The sequence below is a fragment of the Salvelinus namaycush genome, unplaced genomic scaffold (assembly GCF_016432855.1).
Source record: "Salvelinus namaycush isolate Seneca unplaced genomic scaffold, SaNama_1.0 Scaffold18, whole genome shotgun sequence".
In the NCBI taxonomy this organism is placed as follows: domain Eukaryota; kingdom Metazoa; phylum Chordata; class Actinopteri; order Salmoniformes; family Salmonidae; genus Salvelinus; species Salvelinus namaycush.
This window is the reverse complement of record NW_024058563.1, coordinates 96234-117520: the sequence shown is the minus strand read 5'-3', so window position 1 is coordinate 117520 and position 21287 is coordinate 96234. Positions and strand designations below refer to the sequence as shown.

Below are 21287 nucleotides of genomic sequence, written 5' to 3'. Positions count from 1 at the left end.
GTCCCGAAGTCTCCTGTAGCAGCGGCCGCAATGGTGGTCTTGGTAGCAGCGTCACATCAGCAAAGATTGGCAGATATGAAAACAGGTTTGCTTCACAAAGCCGCAGCATGCCTAGATCACATAGACCGTCCACTGGCCCACATCAGAAACCTGTGACTGTGGACAATATTAAGAAGAGATCGGTCGACATGTCCTACAATCAGCCTGGTTCTCAGTCGAGCGTTAAAAGTGGTTGCAGAAAGAGGGCCTGGATGTTCAACAGGAGACCAAACAACAGTGAAGAAGTAGACAATAGCACATCAGCGGTTCTACACCATGTCACAGCTACCAATGAGGAGGCTAACCTACCTAGAGAACCCGGTGCAGATGATAGCGGAGATGATAGCGGAGATGATAGCGGAGATGAAAGCGATGACTCCAGCAGTGGAATCAGGGCTAAAGTACCTACAGAACCTGGTACAGATGATAGCGGAGATGATAGCGGAGATGAAAGCGATGACTCCAGCAGTGGAATCAGGGCTAAAGTACCTACAGAACCTGGTACAGATGATAGCGGAGATGATAGCGGAGATGAAAGCGATGACTCCAGCAGTGGAATCAGGGCTAAAGTACCTACAGAACCTGGTACAGATGATAGCGGAGATGATAACGGAGATGAAAGCGATGACTCCAGCAGTGGAATCAGGGCTAAAGTACCTACAGAACCTGGTACAGATGATAGCGGAGATGATAACGGAGATGAAAGCGATGACTCCAGCAGTGGAATCAGGGCTAAAGTACCTACAGAACCTGGTACAGATGATAGCGGAGATGATAGCGGAGATGAAAGCGATGACTCCAGCAGTGGAATCGGGGCTAAAGTACCTAGAGAACCTGGTACAGATGATAGCGGAGATGAAAGCGATGACTCCAGCAGTGGAATCAGGGCTAAAGTACCGACAGAACCCGGTACAGATGATAGCGGAGATGAAAGCGGAGATGAAAGCGATGACTCCAGCAGTGGAATCAGGGCTAAAGTACCTAGAGAACCTGGTACAGATGATAGCGGAGATGAAAGCGATGACTCCAGCAGTGGAATCAGGGCTAAAGTACCTACAGAACCTGGTACAGATGATAGCGGAGATGAAAGCGATGACTCCAGCAGTGGAATCGGGGCTAAAGTACCTACAGAACCCGGTGCAGATGATAGCGGAGATGAAAGCAACACAAGTTCCTCCAGTGACTCTGTTCACACTAGCGATGATGACAAGGAGGACTGTCACAATTCTGTACCCAAACATGTCGCGGAAAGGGTATCCTCTCCAGTCAAACATAGTGTACCTATCAAACAAAAAAGTACCAGAGTGGCTGGAGTCCAACAAGACCCTGATACTGAACCATGTGTATCTGCTGAGCCAGAGTATCAGTATACAGAGGATGCTGCCTGTTCTGGGACGGTATGCACTGTTCCTAATTCCCCCACCACAGATGACACAGAGCCTGTGTCGGCCCCAGCCGGGGCTACCTCTGCTGAGACGCAGACCCAGGAGCCAGACTCTGATGAGACTCAGACCCAGGAGCCAGACTCTGATGAGACTCAGGCCAATGATGTAGTGTCTGCTGAGACTGTGTCTGCAGAGACTCAGACCCCAGACTCTGATGAGACTCAGGCCAATGATGTAGTGTCTGCTGAGACTGTGTCTGCAGAGACTCAGACCCCAGACTCTGATGAGACGCAGACCCAGGAGCCAGACTCTGATGAGACGCAGACCCAGGAGCCAGACTCTGATGAGACGCAGACCCAGGAGCCAGACTCTGATGAGACGCAGACCCAGGAGCCAGACTCTGATGAGACGCAGACCCAGGAGCCAGACTCTGATGAGACTCAGACCAATGATGTAGTGTCTGCTGAGACTCAGACCCAGGAGCCAGACTCTGATGAGACTCAGACCCAGGAGCCAGACTCTGATGAGACTCAGACCAAGGAGCCAGACTCTGATGAGACTCAGACCCAGGAGCCAGACTCTGATGAGACTCAGACCAATGATGTAGTGTCTGCTGAGACTGTGTCTGCAGAGACTCAGACCCCAGACTCTGATGAGACTCAGGCCAATGATGTAGTGTCTGCTGAGACTGTGTCTGCAGAGACTCAGACCCCAGAATCTGCTGAGACACAGACCGAGGAGCCAGACTCTGATGAGACTCGGACCAAGGAGGTAGTGTCTGCTGTACCCAAGCCCCAGTCTACAACTGAACCATCGTTCCAACAACCTATTGGTGAAACATGTGAAATGTCTCACAATGTGCCTGAATGTAGAGTTGACCATGCAATTGTATTAGATGTGCCTGGATATCAAGATAGGGCTGATGAAGTTGTCTCTGCGACAAAGCACGTAAACAGGGCCGGATGTGCTTCCTCAAAGGAGCTTCAGACTGCCTTGGATAGCATCACAGCCATGTCTGGGTGTGATACATCAGAGGAGGTTGCTGCTGCCCTGGATAGCATGACATGTGTCACGTAAGTGTAACTATCACACACATTGTGTTATTACTGAATAGTAATCTATTGCCTTTGGGTAGAGGGGTGACTTGTTTCCGCCTTGTGTTACAGGGGTACCGAGAGAGTTCCGGATGATATGCTAACCGATGTGGAATATGCAAATGCCTTTCAAGAGTGTGAAGTGTCCCAAGCATCCGAGCCACATTTCAGTAGGCCACAGTGGAACGTTGACTCTTGTCCAGGTTCAATATTTTCTGCTACAACCGATCCCCTTCCCACTATGAAACCACCTTCAAGCGCCATCTGTAATGAGGTAACCCAGCTTACAGATGTGGAACTCAGCACCTTCAACGCCTGTATTGGTGACATGGCCCCTCTCGGGTACACAGACAACTCCATGGCTGCTCTTGAGAGGGTCTGTGGTGAATATGTCTTTCAACAACAACAGTCGGCACAGCCTCTAGAGCCCCAGCAGGTTGAGGTGCATCTGGAAACGTTTCATCAAGTGCCGCAGCAGGAGGCCCGGGTCCTACATCCCCAACAACCAGCATCTCAAGTGCCTGAAACTCCACAGCAGACCGTTGATATACAAGGGTTCAACGTGTGCAAACCCAAGCCAGTGACATCTTTACAGTCGCAAAGGACATTGTTCCCCACACCACCACAATCCGAAGCAGCTGTCACCTATGAAGAATCCGTGCCTGGTCCCAGCCGATATAACCTGTACAGCGACGGGGCTACCGTGTCGTCCATTGCGATGATAATCCCTGTGATGAAACAGTTGATTATATGCGCCACGTGTAAAAAGAAGTTCAACAGAGCGTTCATCTGTAACAACTACTTGATTCAGCTGAACAGACCCGTGCAATGTGCTTGGGGCTGTGTATTGTGCAGACTGTGTTACAGTAAACAAAGTGGTTGTCGCCTACACAATATATCGTCCACAAGGGCCGCTCTAAGCACCACAGCCAACACCCGTGCCAATTTCCTGCTCTGGAGAATGTAGGAGACTGGGATCTGGAACTCAACATAGATGATAAGTTCAAGACTGACAAGGAGGTCAACGTCCATGTGCAGCTGATTATGAATGAGGAGCAATCCTCTGGAGTTGACACCCTGCGAAGAGGTATGTATATTTCCATTTATAGATATATCTGTCTATGTCTATGTTATACTACAATGACGAGCCCTGATCATGTAGCTGGACTGATAGTGTTCTCTTCCCGCGCAGCGTTCAACCATCTCATCACAGTGAATGACACCATGTCCTTCAGGTACTGGGTAAGCAAAGCAATGCCAGAAGAGGTGGCCTACAGATATGTCTGTATCCCTCATGTACCTGGGTTCTGGGATCACGTTGTGGTGGGAACCCGTCCCCTTCCCAGAACGGAGAAGCTGATCGGACCTGATGACTCCTTACCGAGATTGTTCAATGTGTCACTTGGGTCCTACAGGTTTCATTGGTGCTGTTTTGTCTTGAAGAAACAGATCATTTTGACTATGTGGTGCACTTTGTTGCCCAGGAGAGGGCAGTCTAAGGTCGTCACAGTTGTTGACAACAAACTGAGAAACCTCACCTCGAGCATAGAGTTTAGAAGAATGGTATTCTATCTTTGTAGGTGGTTTACAGCTCAGTACGTGTCACCACAAGACAGGCGGCTTAACCTTGTGTTAGATTGTAAACCCAGTGAAGGTGCTACTTTGGTCCATGTCATAGCTTTGTTGGCCTCCAGGATTGGGATGGAAACAGTAACACCTCACCTGGCCCAGCAACGGGCCAAAGATGATAGCAATTACTGTTTCAATGGCAGGAATGCCAACAGCATGTTCACATGCCCCTCAGATGGTAATTCAGGAGGTAATTACATCGATATTGTTGAGGAGTTTAGCTCCTACCACAACAGTGGCGATGATGGTATTGGTCTCACTCACATGTCCACAACCACAGAGTGTTACAGCTTCCTTTAAAGTAGAGCAATGATGTTTGTATATTGTTACCTCAGCCTACAAGAGTCTACATGTGGGACCGTGTGGTGACATGATGCCTAAAGGTTATTTTAGGTCTTGTTTGACAATGGGCCCTGACTGATAAAAATTAATATGGTGATGTTCTCAATGTCACATGTTTACGATTTTATACCTTACTTTAATTGACCATATTACACCTGGGTAATGTGTATACCCTTTTGTATCAGCCGAACCTTATATATCTATTGCCTTGAAATAAAATATGTCTTGCATATACATATATCTTGGTTGTGTTTATTTGAAAGATGACAGCGACACCACATTTTGAAAGACAATTGATGTGACAGTAATTGAGAATGAACTGCCTATGATCGGGTGCACATCTATGTGGATTACTCAGTAGACACTGGTTCTGTGTTGCATTCCCAGCCTTAGTTCTACGCGGCCAGGGTCCGTTATCACCGCCAGAAGAATCAGAAGCTATTTCATTCAGCACAGGGATCTATCTGTGTACTGTCTATTTAGAACTTACAAAGGAAGGTGCTACTCGCCTCCCTATGTCAGTGAATCTGCTGGTCTTTCCATGTGATAGGGTAGTGGGGTATATGGTATCACTGTCGTCGTCGCTGTCCTCATCGTCGCTGTCGTCCTGGTAGTAGTGGTAATAACCACCACCTCGGTTTAGGTTGCTCAGGGTTGTTAGCCTGTCTCAGCCTGTTGCTACACAGACAACATAAGGCTCTGAACAGCATCCAGACCATGCTGGAGGCTCGGCTCATAAGCTGCGCACTTTGTAAGTATACGGGAAAGCACGTTGGTATCGTGAACCAGACATCAAACGCTTGATAGTACAGACACCTTGGGCTATCCGATAGGACCGTGCAGGGAGATGACGAGAGCTACTACGAGCGGGTCCAGAGAGCATCTTTTCCGTTGCGAGAAGGAGCTTGCCGAAGCCGCTCTGGAAGACAGAGGGAGCTCCTACGTATTAGACATCTTCAGAAAACGTGAGCTTAGTCATCGTGAAAGGGTTCAGTGTGACAATGTCGACTACGAGCGTTACGGGTTGATCCCTATCCATCGGGACGTCAACTCCTAGGCTTACGTAAGTAAGGGTTTGGAAGTAAGCATTTCAAGGTAGTGCCTACACCTGTTGTGTTTGATGCAGTTGACAAATACAATTTGATTTCATTTCATTTTAACTATGCGTTTAATACACTTTATGTTGGTGTTTCTTTTATTTTGGCAGATACAGTACATGTACTGTATGTCTTTGATAGTTATTTTTGTAGAAACTATTGATCCTCTTTGGCTAAATTATGCTCTGTTGTATTTTAAACATTGAGAGCGGGCTCCTGTGGTTGGATTAAAAAAATAATAATAATTGTAAAAAGTATTTATTTTGTATTTGTTTTGCCCCTTGGGCCCCCTACGGGCTTGGTCCCAGCTCCTGAATCACACATTTTACTAGTCACATTTATTTATTATGCAGTTTATATATTTTTTATTTATTAATTAATTAAACAAGTGGCCCCCCTACCTCCTCTCCTCCCCATCTGACAAATAACAAAGTGTCCGCAGCAGCAGGCCTCTACACTCATTGAGAGTGGGCTCCTGAATGCCCCTGTGGTTGGCGGTTGCAGTAAAACATAAATATATACTACATACTGTATATTGTTGTATTTCTCCGGGGCCCAGGGGCAATAGCCCAGGTAAGCCAGCCCTTCCTATGTCAGAAAATAGCCAAGGCCTATTCACCTTATTCCTATGTGTTTCTGGATCAATCAATACAATTTCTGAATCCTTAAAATGTACATTTTGGTGTCTTGAAGTTTCCTATGACCTATAGGCTTAGGGAAATGCATTCATTTTGCAATGTATTAGCCTATTTCTTAGGTCTATAGAATATTTACTACACAAGTGAAATATCAACATCAGTCATGTCGATTGTATAGGATTCCAGCGCCTTGACAGATGCACACACACCACTGTGGTGACACGTCCCCTATATGACTATCTCTGTCCCCACGTTGTAATTGCCCCTCTCCCACTCCACTTTACCGCGCAGAGCCAGAGAGGGAAAATCACTTTCATCTGGAGAAGCTCGTCCGTTAACGCGGGGCGGCCCATCTGCAGGTCCCCGCTGTTCCTAAAAGAAAGGTGAGCAATATCATATTTTCAAGAATTGAAATGATATGGAAAGTTATTTTCATGCTGTAGTACAATTCCACCACCATAAATCGTTGTATTGGTTTATGAACTATGTTAGCCTAGTTAGCTTGTTTGTTGCTAGTGCTAATGTTCGCTCACTATCTAGCTAATGCACTAGTGAGCCAATTTTGTTGACATTTGGGCGGGTAGCTTGATTAGTTAACATAACTGTTGATAAAGAGACTGATATTTTATGGCTATTTCAGTCAATTCTATCAGTGTGGTTATAAGTAACATGCATAGACAGCTAAATGGGACACGTGATCCCCATAGATGAACTTGAGACGGTAGCAGTTTGATAACATTAGATGGTGTTAGTTTAGCGAGCTAAAGTTGGCTGGCTGGAAACCAGGTGTTGTGCACCCCACCTTGCATCTCATAGCAGAGTGGAAGAGGGAAAGTCACAGATGGAATTTTTTACTGCTTCTAACGTGCTTGTTTTGTAGTCATCTAACAAACATACATTATGTCTCTTAGAAATTGTAGGTTAAGCCATGAATGTTGATTGTCTGACAGCCTTGGTATATAGTTAAGCAGTAAAGCACAAGGAAAGGTTGAGGACTGTTCTTACGCAAGAGGCAACGCGGAGTGCCTGCCTGGTTACAGCCCTTAGCCTTGGTATATTGGCCATATACCACAAACCCCCGAGGTGCCTTATTTCTTAAATATACCACAGTTTCAGCCAATCAACATCCAGGACCCAAACTACCCAATTTATAATGTCTGCTTTATTCCACAGATTAAGGATAGATTTGAGTTGGCCTGACGGAGAGATCTTCCAGGCGACTCCGGCCCATGGAGGATGCAGAGCATCACATCAGATCAAACATTGATAAACCAGTACTTTACCAGCGTTTTATCAATATTTTTAAAGGTAAGGTGAAGATTGAATATATTTCTGACAGTCCTAAATATGACAGCTATGAATTAGATGAATCAGATGTACATTTTAGAGGTTAGTGGGAAACAGTGAATTGGGATATATGGGCACAGTCACCCAGGAAAAAAGGTTTAAAGGAATAGCTTGCCATGTCTTTGTATTATGGTCATAGGATTCTTAAAGGTCCACTACAGTCACACGATGCTCCATCTGAAATCTCCTTCCACCTGAAAAGGCCCACCTTGAAAACCAATCATTGGTTTAGAAGACAAAGTAAGAGTGACAACTGAATCAAGCCTCTTGAAAGACAGAGCAGCGCATCCCCCTCCCTAAACCCCCTGCTGCACACCTGAACCTCATTTTGATTGGCAGTGATATGTGTGAGATCACTTTTAGACAGTGTGAGGTCATTTTATGAGAACAGTTGTTTTTGGAGAAGCTTGGCAAGTTGAATGGGGTGATCATGTGACCGGAGTGGACCGGAGGGATATCCTTGTCTCATCGCGCACCAGCGACTCCTGTGGCAGGCCGGGCGCAGTGCGCGCTAACCAAGGTAGTCAGGTCCACGGTGTTTCCTCTGACACATTGGTGCGGCTGGCTTCCGGGTTGGAGGCGCGCTGTGTTAAGAAGCAGTGCGGCTTGGATTGGGTTGTGCTTCGGAGGACGCATGGCTTTCGACCTTCGTCTCTCCCGAGCCCGTACGGGAGTAGTAGTGATGACATTTACATTACATTTAAGTCATTTAGCAGACTCTTATCCAGAGCGACTTACAAGTACATACATTCATACTTTTATTGTACTGGCCCCCCGTGGGAATCGAACCCACAACCCTGGCCATGCTCTACCAACTGAGCTACACGGGGAGACAAGATAGTAATTACTAGCAATTGGATACCATGAAAATTGGGGAGAAAAGGGGATAATATTTATTTAAAAATAAATCAAATAAAAAAATTAGTTACGTTATTATTTAGTTGATCGCGTAATAACTAATTACAGAGAATCTTTGATAAAAACTATAAGTCTTCAATTTAATGACAGTAAAGACACGACACCAGCATGCCTCTCCATAGGAAAACAATGGGGGGAGCTCAGCGTTCCAAGGGCAAAAGTTATTTTCGGGGCTTGCGTTTGATGACAACGGAGTACGCTGCCCAGCCTTACATAATTAGAAAGAGGTGTCCAATGGTGTCCAATTTGAGAGAAAAAAATCTAAATATACACATTGCGAGATATTTAGCAAAATAGACAGACATACCTATATTTCCCCATAGGAAACAATGGGACGACCTCAGAGTTCCATGAGTCATTTCTTGTTGTGGTTGACATTTTAACTACCAACGTGGGCAGGTCTCATTGCCAACAATAGCAATGCAGGCATTGTGATGCAGAACAATGGGCTGGGAATAGAACGTTCGGAACGCGAGTTGGTGCCACGGTGCTCAGTAGAACTAATAGGAGATGGCATTGTGATGCAGAACAATGGGCTGGGAATAGAACGTTCGGAAAGCCAGTTGGTGCCACGGTGCTCAGTAGAACTAATAGGAGATGGCATTGTGATGCAGAACAATGGGCTGGGAATAGAACGTTCAGAAGGCCAGTTGGTGCCACGGTGCTCAGTAGAACTAATAGGAGATGGCATTGTGATGCAGAACAATGGGCTGGGAATAGAACGTTCGGAACGCCAGTTGGTGCCACGGTGCTCAGTAGAACTAATAGGAGATGGCATTGTGATGCAGAACAATGGGCTGGGAATAGAACGTTCGGAAGGCGAGTTGGTGCCACGGTGCTCAGTAGAACTAATAGGAGATGGCAGGGTGAAAAATGACCTAAAATAAGGCCTGTTTTTTTTCACGATTACTTCAAAACTAAAGCAAGCAACTGGGACATATGGTAATATTATGAAACTGGGCTCCACGACGGATGCAATGAACTCATTTTTACCAGAAAAAAGCGTTGTTAAAAATGTCATTTGTCCAGCCTAATAAAGCCATCCCGAGTACAGATGACACCAGTAATGTCAGAGTTTTCAGTTAAGCTGAAAGATAGCTTTGCAACATGATTTGATGAGTTTAGTCTCCCCACAAAGGTGATGCAGTTTGTTAGGGATCCTTTCTATACCGATGCGACGGGGAGACTTCTCTGCGAATGCTAAGGTGCCAATGTCACATGACAAGGGTTCCCTCTACCTAGAGTTCGGAGACGTGCAAACATCTTATCTGAGGCAGGCACTTCAGTCTGCGGGCTGTGCAACGTTTTGGACTGAGCATATTATTGCAGAATAATTCCTAAACAGACACGTGGAAATCCAGCTCTCTCACATGAAAACAAACACTGTTTCTTCCTGTCAAATGTGAATCTTCATACCGGCGGGTTGCACTTTTCTGCTCTCTCCCAAAGTGCAATTTCTTCCATTCGAAGGGAAACACTTGTGTGTTTTTTATGTTCAAAATAAATTGTGTAAAACAGGAAAGAATGAAATTAAATAAATACAGAATGGAATGTGATGCTGGTCAGCTGACATATGCCATGCATAAAAGGTTTCCTATGTGTAAATCAAAATCAAAAACAAAGCTATGTATGAAGAATGTAATGCAGGTCAACTGTGTTATAAGTAGGCCAAAAAAGTGGTTCATACCGGTCTTAGGAAAAGCAATCGCATGTAAACAATGTCTGGTCCCCAGTAAATAACCTTTTTCAAATCTGCCAACTGTAAGAATATAGTTGAATAGCCCTGATCTAGGTTAATACGCTAGGGGCTATAATAACTGGGGAGTTAGGCTGATAGACAATTTAAAGGGGGATCAACGATCGACTGTGGCCATCATTCAAGTTCTCTTACCGTGGGTTTGGGGCTGGAAGACACAGGTCTCCACATCTTCTTTCAAGTTGGAATCTGATCCATCCGTGTCCATGCTGTTCTGACAGGGTTGGGAGTTGTCATTCTGCAACGCGTCAATGAGCTGAAATCAGTCAAACAAGGCAAACAAAATAAACCTACGCGGCACAGAAATACTTCAATACTATTAGCTCCTTTAAAGTTGAGGTACAATCCAACAAAAATTACCATAAAACACGACAAGTAACCAAGCACGGACACACTAATAGCCAAAAACATTCACACAAATATTAAATACAACAATATACCTAAAGAATAATGTGTGTGTAGATTGTGTGTGTTCGAGTGTGAGAGTGGACATGTTTAACTATACTTGTGGGGACCAGAAGTCCCAGCAAACTGACAACCATTGGACCAACTGGGGACATCTGCAGGTCCAGACAAGGAATAAGGCTGTTTCTAGGGGGTTTAGGGTTACAATCAGCATTAGAATACAATGACTTACACAAACAATACAACTAAAGAATAATGTGGGTGTTACAATCAGCATTAGAATACAATGACTTACACAAACAATACAACTAAAGAATAATGTGGGTGTTACAATCAGCATTAGAATACAATGACTTACACAAACAATACAACTAAAGAATAATGTGGGTGTTACAATCAGCATTAGAATACAATGACTTACACAAACAATACAACTAAAGAATAATGTGGGTGTTACAATCAGCATTAGAATACAATGACTTACACAAACAATACAACTAAAGAATAATGTGGGTGTTACAATCAGCATTAGAATACAATGACTTACACAAACAATACAACTAAAGAATAATGTGGGTGTTACAATCAGCATTAGAATACAATGACTTACACAAACAATACAACTAAAGAATAATGTGGGTGTTAGAATCAGCATTAGAATACAATGACTTACACAAACAATACAACTAAAGAATAATGTGGGTGTTAGAATCAGCATTAGAATACAATGACTTACACAAACAATACAACTAAAGAATAATGTGGGTGTTACAATCAGCATTAGAATACAATGACTTACACAAACAATACAACTAAAGAATAATGTGGGTGTTACAATCAGCATTAGAATACAATGACTTACACAAACAATACAACTAAAGAATAATGTGGGTGTTAGAATCAGCATTAGAATACAATGACTTACACAAATAATACAACTAAAGAATAATGTGGGTGTTACAATCAGCATTAGAATACAATGACTTACACAAACAATACAACTAAAGAATAATGTGGGTGTTACAATCAGCATTAGAATACAATGACTTACACAAACAATACAACTAAAGAATAATGTGGGTGTTAGAATCAGCATTAGAATACAATGACTTACACAAACAATACAACTAAAGAATAATGTGGGTGTTACAATCAGCATTAGAATACAATGACTTACACAAACAATACAACTAAAGAATAATGTGGGTGTTAGAATCAGCATTAGAATACAATGACTTACACAAACAATACAACTAAAGAATAATGTGGGTGTTACAATCAGCATTAGAATACAATGACTTACACAAACAATACAACTAAAGAATAATGTGGGTGTTACAATCAGCATTAGAATACAATGACTTACACAAACAATACAACTAAAGAATAATGTGGGTGTTAGAATCAGCATTAGAATACAATGACTTACACAAACAATACAACTAAAGAATAATGTGGGTGTTACAATCAGCATTAGAATACAATGACTTACACAAACAATACAACTAAAGAATAATGTGGGTGTTACAATCAGCATTAGAATACAATGACTTACACAAACAATACAACTAAAGAATAATGTGGGTGTAGATTGTGTGTGTTAGTGTCACAGACTGTGTCTGTGTGCCATTTCACAGTCCCTAATGTGCCATGAGATGTTGTTTTATACAATTTTACAAAAAAACATTTTTTGAAAGATCATTTTGCTTTTTTAAAAATCCCAGCAGAAATAAATCTGATATTTAGTAACAAAATGAGCCCTTGCTCAATATTATCCAATGGGAGAATCTCTTTTCTTATAGCCCTGCCCATTAAGTGCTGTCAATCAATATCAGTAACATACCAGTTACTGCCAATCGGAGCTGCTAACAGGGGTACAAGGGTCTGTCTGCCCACCTATTGGCTCTTTCAACGTGGATAGACCACACTGCATGAACATGCTTTGGCTAAACTCAGCTGTGACTTAAAAAACAATGGACTCAGCTTTGACTATCATCAACATTTATCCTTCAACATGGCTCGTTTCGTAGTCTGCTGAGCATCATGATCTACTTTTACATAATGATGTTAGGTAGCTAAGTAAGGGTAGGCCTAATGATCTCAAGAGAGTATGAGAGTTTATAGGGAGGAGATCATTGCATTTCTCTGCAATTGCCGCCACAACAAACCCAACACATACTAGTGTAAATGCTTGATGAGGAGTTTGTAGCTGAGGTTTGTTTATTGAGTGGCATCAATCACTTGGACTTAACGTGGGACTACAGAGGAGGGATAAAACAGTTATTGACATGATTGACTGCTTTTCTTTTTTCCTCTGATATGAGCCCCCCCAAAACCTTTTCCCTACAGTGGGTAACTACAGAAGGCTAGGCTGGACAATGGAAAAGGTCAAGGAAGAAAAATGGCAAGCAAACGTTGGCTAAGCTGGGGAGGCAGGTAGCCTAGTGGTTAGAGCGTTGGACTAGTAACCGAAAGGTTGCAAGATTGAATCCCCGAGCTCACAAGGTAAAAATCTGTCATTCTGCCCCTGAACAAGGCAATTAACCCACTGTTCCTAGGCTGTCATTGAAAATAAGAATTTGTTCTTAACTGACTTGACGAGTTAAATAAAAGTTTAAAAAGTTGTTTTAAATACAAATAAGCTGGAGCACTAGCGCCAGCCCATAGCAAATGAATGGAATCAAACACTCGCAAAGCCCGTTTTGACTGGAGTGAAGCTTGGAGATCAATTTCACCTAAATGGCACCAAAAAAAATTATCACTTTTTATTTTACCACTACAATCTGTTCTTAGGAGGAAACTGAAAAATAACAACCCGTGTAGAAAGTAAACAGCTGCACCTCGATGGTGCCAGGTGTGCTTATGTCTGCATAACGAGGAAGGAAGAAAAAAATGGCTATTTCTGGCTAGCGGTCAATGATATACACATTGTAACTTTGCAACAAGATTTGATGATTTTAGTCTCCCCACAAAGGTGATGCAATTTGCTAGGGACCCTTTCTATACTGATGCGGGGCGAGACGTGTCTGCAAAAGCTGACTTATTTTATTTAGTATATATTTTCTTTACTCTATTTCTTGAACTGCATTGTCAGGACCCGGTGCGAGAAACAGTCACTAATAATTGGCAGAACCCAGAAGATGAGGCAGACACAGCAGTACTAGAGATGGTGGTTTAATAAAAAATAGATATCTTCCAAAATACAAAAGAAAATCCACAAAGTGGTAAAAACAGCAAGGGAAAAAACAAACCTCAAAAGACCAATCCAAAAATACACGAGAACAAAACCAGAGAACCTCTGGAAAATCCAACAAGAGAAAAATGTTCACAAAGGCTGGGGCTGGGTGCTAACATACAAACACTGAGCAAGGAACTAAGGAACACACAGGGTTTAAATACTAACAAGGGAATGACTTACAGGTGCAAACAATAATTAGGGCAAGAAAAACAAAAGGTACAAAAAAGGTGCAAGGGGGACATCTAGTGAACAAAACCAAACAGTCCTGGCCAAAACCTGACAGAATCCCCCCCCTAGGAACGGCTCCTGACGTTCCTACCAGCCTTCTCAGGGTGGAGGACCCTGAACTGACGAATGAGGTCAGGGTCCAGTATGTCCTTGGCAGGAACCCAGGAGCGCTCCTCGGGACCGTAGCCTTCCCAGTCCACCAGATACTGCCAGGACCGCTGCACCCGGCGGGAATCCAGTATCCGGTGGACGGTATAAGCCGACTGGCCTCCGATGACACGGGGCGGAGGGGGAGGTCTGCCTGCCGGGATAAGGGGAGAAAAAACAACAGGTTTTAATAAAGAAATGTTAAATGTGGGATTGATTTTAAGGGATCTGGGTAAGTGCAGGCGAAAAGTAACGGGATTGACTCTCCTGGCAATCTTAAAGGGACCGATGAATCTCTGGGACAGCTTGCGAGACTCCACCCTTAGCGGTAAGTCTTTTGTTGAGAGCCATACTCTTTGGCCGGGGTACAGGGTAGGACCGGGACGGCGACGTCTGTTGGCTTGTCGCTGGTACTGCTGTGAGGAACGCAGAAGATTAAGACGGACCTTCTTCCACGTAAGCCGACAGCGTCTGATGAACCTCGAGGCTGAAGGCACTCTGACTTCTGCCTCCTGGTCCGGGAACAATAGCGGAGCATAGCCAAACTGACACTCATGCGGAGACATACCAGTGGAGGAGGAGCACAAGGTGTTGTGCGCGTACTCGGCCCAAACAATGAAGGATGACCATGTGGACGGGTTGTTGGAAACCATACATCTGAGGGTGGTTTCCAGCTCCTGATTCATCCTCTCAGTTTGGCCGTTGGACTCCGGATGGTACCCTGAAGATAAACTGGCCGTGGCCCCTATGAGTTGGCAGAAGGCCTTCCAAAACCTTGAGGCGAACTGGGGACCTCTGTCGGAAACCATATCTTGCGGGATACCAAAGACTCGGAACACATGGTTAATCACCAACTCAGCTGTTTCCTTGGCAGAAGGTAACTTAGTCAAGGGAACGAATCTGGCCGCCTTAGAAAACCTGTCGATGATGACTAGGATAGTAGTATTACCATGGGACGGAGGAAGGCCAGTAATAAAGTCCAATGAGATATGGGACCAGGGTCGGTGGGGAATAGATAGAGGGTGAAGGAGTCCTTGAGGGCGGAGGTGAGAAGATTTGCCCTGGCAGCACACGGAACAGGCCTTGACGAAAGTGGCAACGTCTTCTTTTATGGTGGGCCACCAGAACTTACGCTGGATGAACTCCAAGGTGCGACCTACGCCCGGGTGACAGGTGAGGCGAGAGGAGTGCCCCCACAGAAGGACTTGGGACCTTGCTGCCTTGGGAACAAACAACCGATTAGCAGGACCTCCTCCAGGGCCCGGTTCGATGGCTTGGGCTTGTTTCACGGTATCCTCCACTTGCCACGAGATCGGAGCCACGATCTTAGCGGCCGGAAGGACAGTCATGTCAGTATCTTCTCGAATGGCAGGAGAGTAGATTCGTGACAAGGCGTCCGGTTTGAGATTCTTCGACCCGGGTCTATAGGTGAGAATAAACTGGAATCGGCTGAAGAAAAGAGACCATCGAGCTTGTCTGGAGTTCAACCGCTTCGCCTGCTGGATATACTCCAGATTTTTGTGGTCCGTAAGCACTTGAAACGGTTGAGAAGCCCCCTCGAGCCAGTGTCTCCATTCCTTCAATGCCATCTTAACCGCTAGGAGCTCACGATCCCCCACATCGTAATTCCTCTCGGCCGGGGTAAGCCGGTGAGAGAAGAAGGCGCAAGGATGAAGCCTCTTGTCTTCACCCCTCAGACAGGACAGCTCCAACACCCACCTCTGATGCGTCTACCTCCACCACAAAAGGTTCATCCGCCGTCGGTAGTGTCAGGATGGGAGCAGAGAGGATGCGCTGCTTGAGTCCTTGGAAGGCCGTCTCAGCTTCTCTTCCCCACAGAAACCTTGTGTTGCCACCCTTGGTTAACGCTGAGAGAGGGGCTGCCACCGAGCTGAAGTTCTTGATGAACTTGCGGTAGAAGTTAGTGAAGCCCAGGAAACGCTGAACTTCCTTAACGGACTTGGGGGTGGGCCAATCTGCTACCGCCCCTACCTTCTTGGGATCCATCTGGACTCGACCGGGTTCCACTACAAATCCCAGGAATTGTACTCGAGAGGAATGGAATTCACACTTTTCAGGCTTAACGTACAAATGGCTGTCTAGAAGGCGTTTGAGCACTTGTCTGACATGCTTAGTGTGTTCTTGAAGGGAGCTCGAAAAGATGAGGATGTCATCCAAGTAAACAAACACGAAAATGTTAAGCATATCCCTAAGCACATCGTTTATGAGCGCTTGGAACACAGCCGGGGCGTTGGTCAGGCCGAAGGGCATCACCAAGTATTCGTAGTGACCAGTAGGCGTGTTGAAAGCGGTCTTCCACTCGTCACCGGGTTTGATCCGCACAAGATGGTATGCGTTCCGCAGGTCAAGCTTAGTGAAGACCACTGCTTCCTGGAGCAGCTCAAAGGCTGTGGCCATAAGGGGTAGCGGGTAGCGGTTACGGACGGTTATGGCATTAAGTCCCCGGTAGTCGATGCAAGGACGTAATCCCCCGTCTTTTTTGGCCACAAAGAAAAACCCTGCTCCCGCCGGCGAGGTGGATGGACGCATGAGGCCTGCTGCCAGAGAGTCCTTGATGTAGGTATCCATAGCAGCTCGTTCGGGAGGAGATAGGGAAAAGATCCGACCCCTGGGAGGGCAGGTGCCCGGAAACAGGTCGATGGGGCAATCGTAAGGTCTATGGGGTGGTAGTTTGGTGGCCCTCTGTTTGCTAAATACCAGTTTGAGGTCATGGTAACACTCGGGAACTCGGGACAGGTCGATGGATTCTAGAGACTCGGGAGAGGAACTCAGGGAACTTGGGAAGATACAAGTGGCTTGGCACGTAGGACCCCACTGCTTGATAGTGCCCACAGACCAGTCGATGTGAGGGTTATGGCTGTGAAGCCAGGGGTATCCAAGGACGAGAGGGAACTCGGAACACGAGGTCAGATGAAAGTTCATCACTTCCTGGTGTTGGGAAACTGAAAGTCGCAAGGGGGTAGTGACACGAGTGACAAGTCCAGATCCCAAAGGGCTTCCATCCAACGTAGTAACCCTTATGGGGTCACTTAGAGGTTCAGAGGGAACGCCATTTTCCTTCGCCCAGACACCATCCATGAAGTTACCTGCGGCTCCAGAGTCTACCAAGGCTTGAAGGGGAAGCTCGTGGTTGTCCCAGGAAAGGGTAACTGGAATGAGCAGGCGGGAGTTGGATGGATGGGAGGAGGTTATGTTTCCCGTTACAGTCCTCCCAGGCCTGCACGGGAGAGTGCGTTTTCCCTGGAGCCCGGGACACGTGGAGAGGAAATGGCCCGGTTTGCCGCAATATAGACAGCATCGCTCCCTCATCCGGCGGTCTCTCTCAGCCTGGGAGATGCGTCCAACCTGCATGGGTTCCGGTGGAGTCAGCGAGGTTAAGGGTGGAGACTCGGAGCTGGGACCGATAGGAGCTAGGGTGAGAGATCTACGGTTGAGCTCTCTCTCTCTCAGACGCTGGTCTATGCGTGAAGCCAACTTGATCAGGGACTCGAGGTTGTCTGGTGGTTCCCGAGTGGCCAGTTCATCTTGGATGGTGTCGGAAAGACCCTTCAAAAAGCACACTGTGAGCGCCTCGTTGTTCCAGCCACTCGCTGCTGCCACCGTGTGGAACTGGATGGCATAGTCCGTCACGCTGCGCCGACCTTGGCGGAGAGTCAGGAGCTGTTTGGCTGAGTCAGGACCGCTGGTAGGACCTTGAAACACTCGCTTGAATTCTTCAGCAAAGGTAGAGTAGCTGGCACAGCAGGGACTTTGGGCATCCCACACAGCAGTAGCCCAGGCTAGGGCTTTTTCCGACAGCAGGGTGATGATGTATGCTATCTTGGACCGGTCGGTGGGAAACGACGAGGGTTGCAGCTCGAAGGAGAGAGAACATTGGGTGAAAAACCCCTTACAAACACTCGGATCACCTGAGAACCGTTGGGGAGGCGGCAGACGAGGTTCAGCCAGGGGGTTAACTGCCACGGGCACTTGAATCTGATGAACTGGAGCAGAAGCGGTTGCAGGAGAAAGTTGATCAGAAATCTGCTTTATGGAAGTCATCATCTCCGACAGAAGTTGAGAATGTCCAGCCAGTAAGGCCTCTTGCTGAACCAGAGCAGCTTCGTGACGTTGGACAGTCCCCTCGTGGTGGGACAGCATGGGAAAAAAGTCCTGGGTACTGGCTGCCTCTGGGTTCATATTAATGGCTCAGTGTTTCTGTCAGGACCCGGTGCGAGAAACAGTCACTAATAATTGGCAGAACCCAGAAGATGAGGCAGACACAGCAGTACTAGAGATGGTGGTTTAATAAAAAATAGATATCTTCCAAAATACAAAAGAAAATCCACAAAGTGTTAAAAACAGCAAGGGATAAAACAAACCTCAAAAGACCAATCCAAAAATACACGAGAACAAAACCAGAGAACCTCTGGAAAATCCAACAAGAGAAAAATGTTCACAAAGGCTGGGGCTGGGCGCTAACATACAAACACTGAGCAAGGAACTAAGGAACACACAGGGTTTAAATACTAACAAGGGAATGACTTACAGGTGCAAACAATAATTAGGGCAAGAAAAACAAAAGGTACAAAAAAGGTGCAAGGGGGACATCTAGTGAACAAAACCAAACAGTCCTGGCCAAAACCTGACATGCATTGTTGGTTAAGGGCTTGTAAGTAAGCACCTGTTTTATTCGGCGCATGTGACAAATAAAACTTGATGTTGATTCGCACGGGACTAGTACTTTCAGGTGACCAAAAAACATTAGGTTATTCTGGTTGGAATTAAAAATGACTGACATGGCTGTCACGATCATTATATGACAAATGAGTGGACCAAGGCGCAGCGTGAAAGAAAGCCATCTTCTTTTAATGAAGAAAAACAAACGATCGTGAAGCTAAAACAAACTAAGTGCACACATGCAACATAGAACATAGACAATTACCCACAATCACCTAAAGCCTATGGCTGCCTTAAATATGGCTCCCAATCAGAGACAACAATAAACAGCTGTCTCTGATTGAGAACCAAACCAGGCAACCATAGACTTTCCTAAACCTCTCTACTGAAAACAAACCCATACACTCAACAAAAACCCCCTATACAATACAACCACCCAAGACGAGACAAAACACAAACATCCCCCCTGTCACACCCTGACCTAACTAAAAATAATACAGAAAACAAAGATAACTAAGGCCAGGGCGTGACAATGGCAGATTTAGACAGGACAAAAATGACATATATGGTGTTTTGTGCTCGGGCACATAATTACATTACCCGACCTCCCCCCGTAAATCAACTTGTCGTCCTTAGCAGACACAAAAATACAAACATTAGGAGTTATTGTATTGTGCTAGTCAATTATTACAGAGAACAATCACTTTATGGAGCCCCTGTCCTGCTATCAGCCTGTGATGTGTGTGTTGTAAAGTGCCTTTCTGATGGGCTCTGATGCTCTGCCACAGCCCCTGTCCTGCTATCAGCCTGTGATGTGTGTGTTGTAAAGTGCCTTTCTGATGGGCTCTGATGCTCTGCCACAGCCCCTGTCCTGCTATCAGCCTGTGATGTGTGTGTTGTAAAGTGCCTTGCTGATGGGCTCTGATGCTCTGCCACAGCCCCTGTCCTGCTATCAGCCTGTGATGTGTGTGTTGTAAAGTGCCTTGCTGATGGGCACAACGGTAATAGGTAGTATACGGTGATATTGAAGCCCGGTGGGTTACCGGTGTATCCCTGTGTACTACCTACTGCTGTTTGCCTTTGAGCAAGGGACTTCACCCCTAAGTGCTCTGCTCTGCCACAGCCCCTGTTCTGCTCCCAGCCTGTGACCAACAGGCAGAACAGTCAGACATCTCTGCACTAAGAGACTGTGTTTGTAGGAACTGACACACCCCTGTTCTGCTCCCAGCCTGTGACCAACAGGCAGAACAGTCAGACATCTCTGCAGTAAGAGACTGTGTTTGTAGAAACTGACACACCCCTGGATGCTCCCAGTCTGTAACCAACAGGCAGAACAGTCAGACATCTCTGCAGTAAGAGACTGTGTTTGTAGAAACTGACACACCCCTGGATGCTCCCAGTCTGTGACCAACAGGCAGAACAGTCAGACATCTCTGCACTAAGAGACTGTGTTTGTAGAAACTGACACACCCCTGGATGCTGACACATAATCAACATTTTAAAACACACCCTCAAATCAACTCAGGTTTTGGCCAAAAATGTGATCTAATGCATTGTATACATCTGGGGACCTACTGTATAAGAAAGCACACAGGAAATGCCATAGGTGTAGCGTTTAGTTTTGAACATCCTATTCTGGTCAGATGCAGGACTGAACTTTTCAGGAGAAGAGCAATACCCTCATTAGTTGGGCTACTAAATGAGCCCACAAGAGCCTAACTACTGAGTTCCTATTGCTAAGGTTTTTATTTCATATATTTCAATGTATTGTATATTTAGTTAACTCTTGATGTATGTAACAAGTGCACTGCATTCCAGTACAATTGATGTTAGACTATAAATGTGTATTTGTGAAATAGTAAATAAATAAATAAAAGAAAATGTGAAAAAATAAATCCTAATTTCATCTAAGACTTTAGTAAAGTTCTTACCAGGTTTTGGGCTGGACGACATCAGCTTTGATGACCTGAAATAAGTGAACCAAGACAACAATTAGACATCAATTACATCTTGGTAGTAAAGAGACACTGTCTGCATCACAACATATTGCATGACAGGGTAGTGAATTGCTCATCATCCCGGCTCTTCCAAGATGGGTGGTAATTTCATCTAGCATCTTAATAAAGAGAGTTCCTCTCCTGTGTTTCATGAAGATATTTGCAGCACAGGGTTTCTATTTCAGGAAAGGGGCAGAAAAGTCCCTAACGCCTTGTTTAACAAAGGAGTGCAGATGCTCTGATAGCAGTTGGTCTGAAGACTATTATTTTTCCTCACTATTTAGGTCACGGACAAGGTCAAATTAGGATCTGGGCCTCAGATAGGCCAACAGTGCATATTGTGCCAC

General features: G+C 45.4%; 1 protein-coding gene across 1 annotated transcript; it reads left to right on the top strand.

The window, feature by feature from the left end:
* The first annotated feature begins 2759 nt into the window (after positions 1-2759).
* On the top strand, positions 2760-4670 carry LOC120037641. Its single transcript, XM_038983640.1, has 3 exons — positions 2760-3248; positions 3428-3605; positions 3711-4670. The coding sequence occupies exons 1-3, from the start codon at positions 2760-2762 to the stop codon at positions 4445-4447; spliced, it is 1404 nt and encodes a 467-aa protein (XP_038839568.1). The 3' UTR covers positions 4448-4670.
* Positions 4671-21287: the final 16617 nt, after the last annotated feature.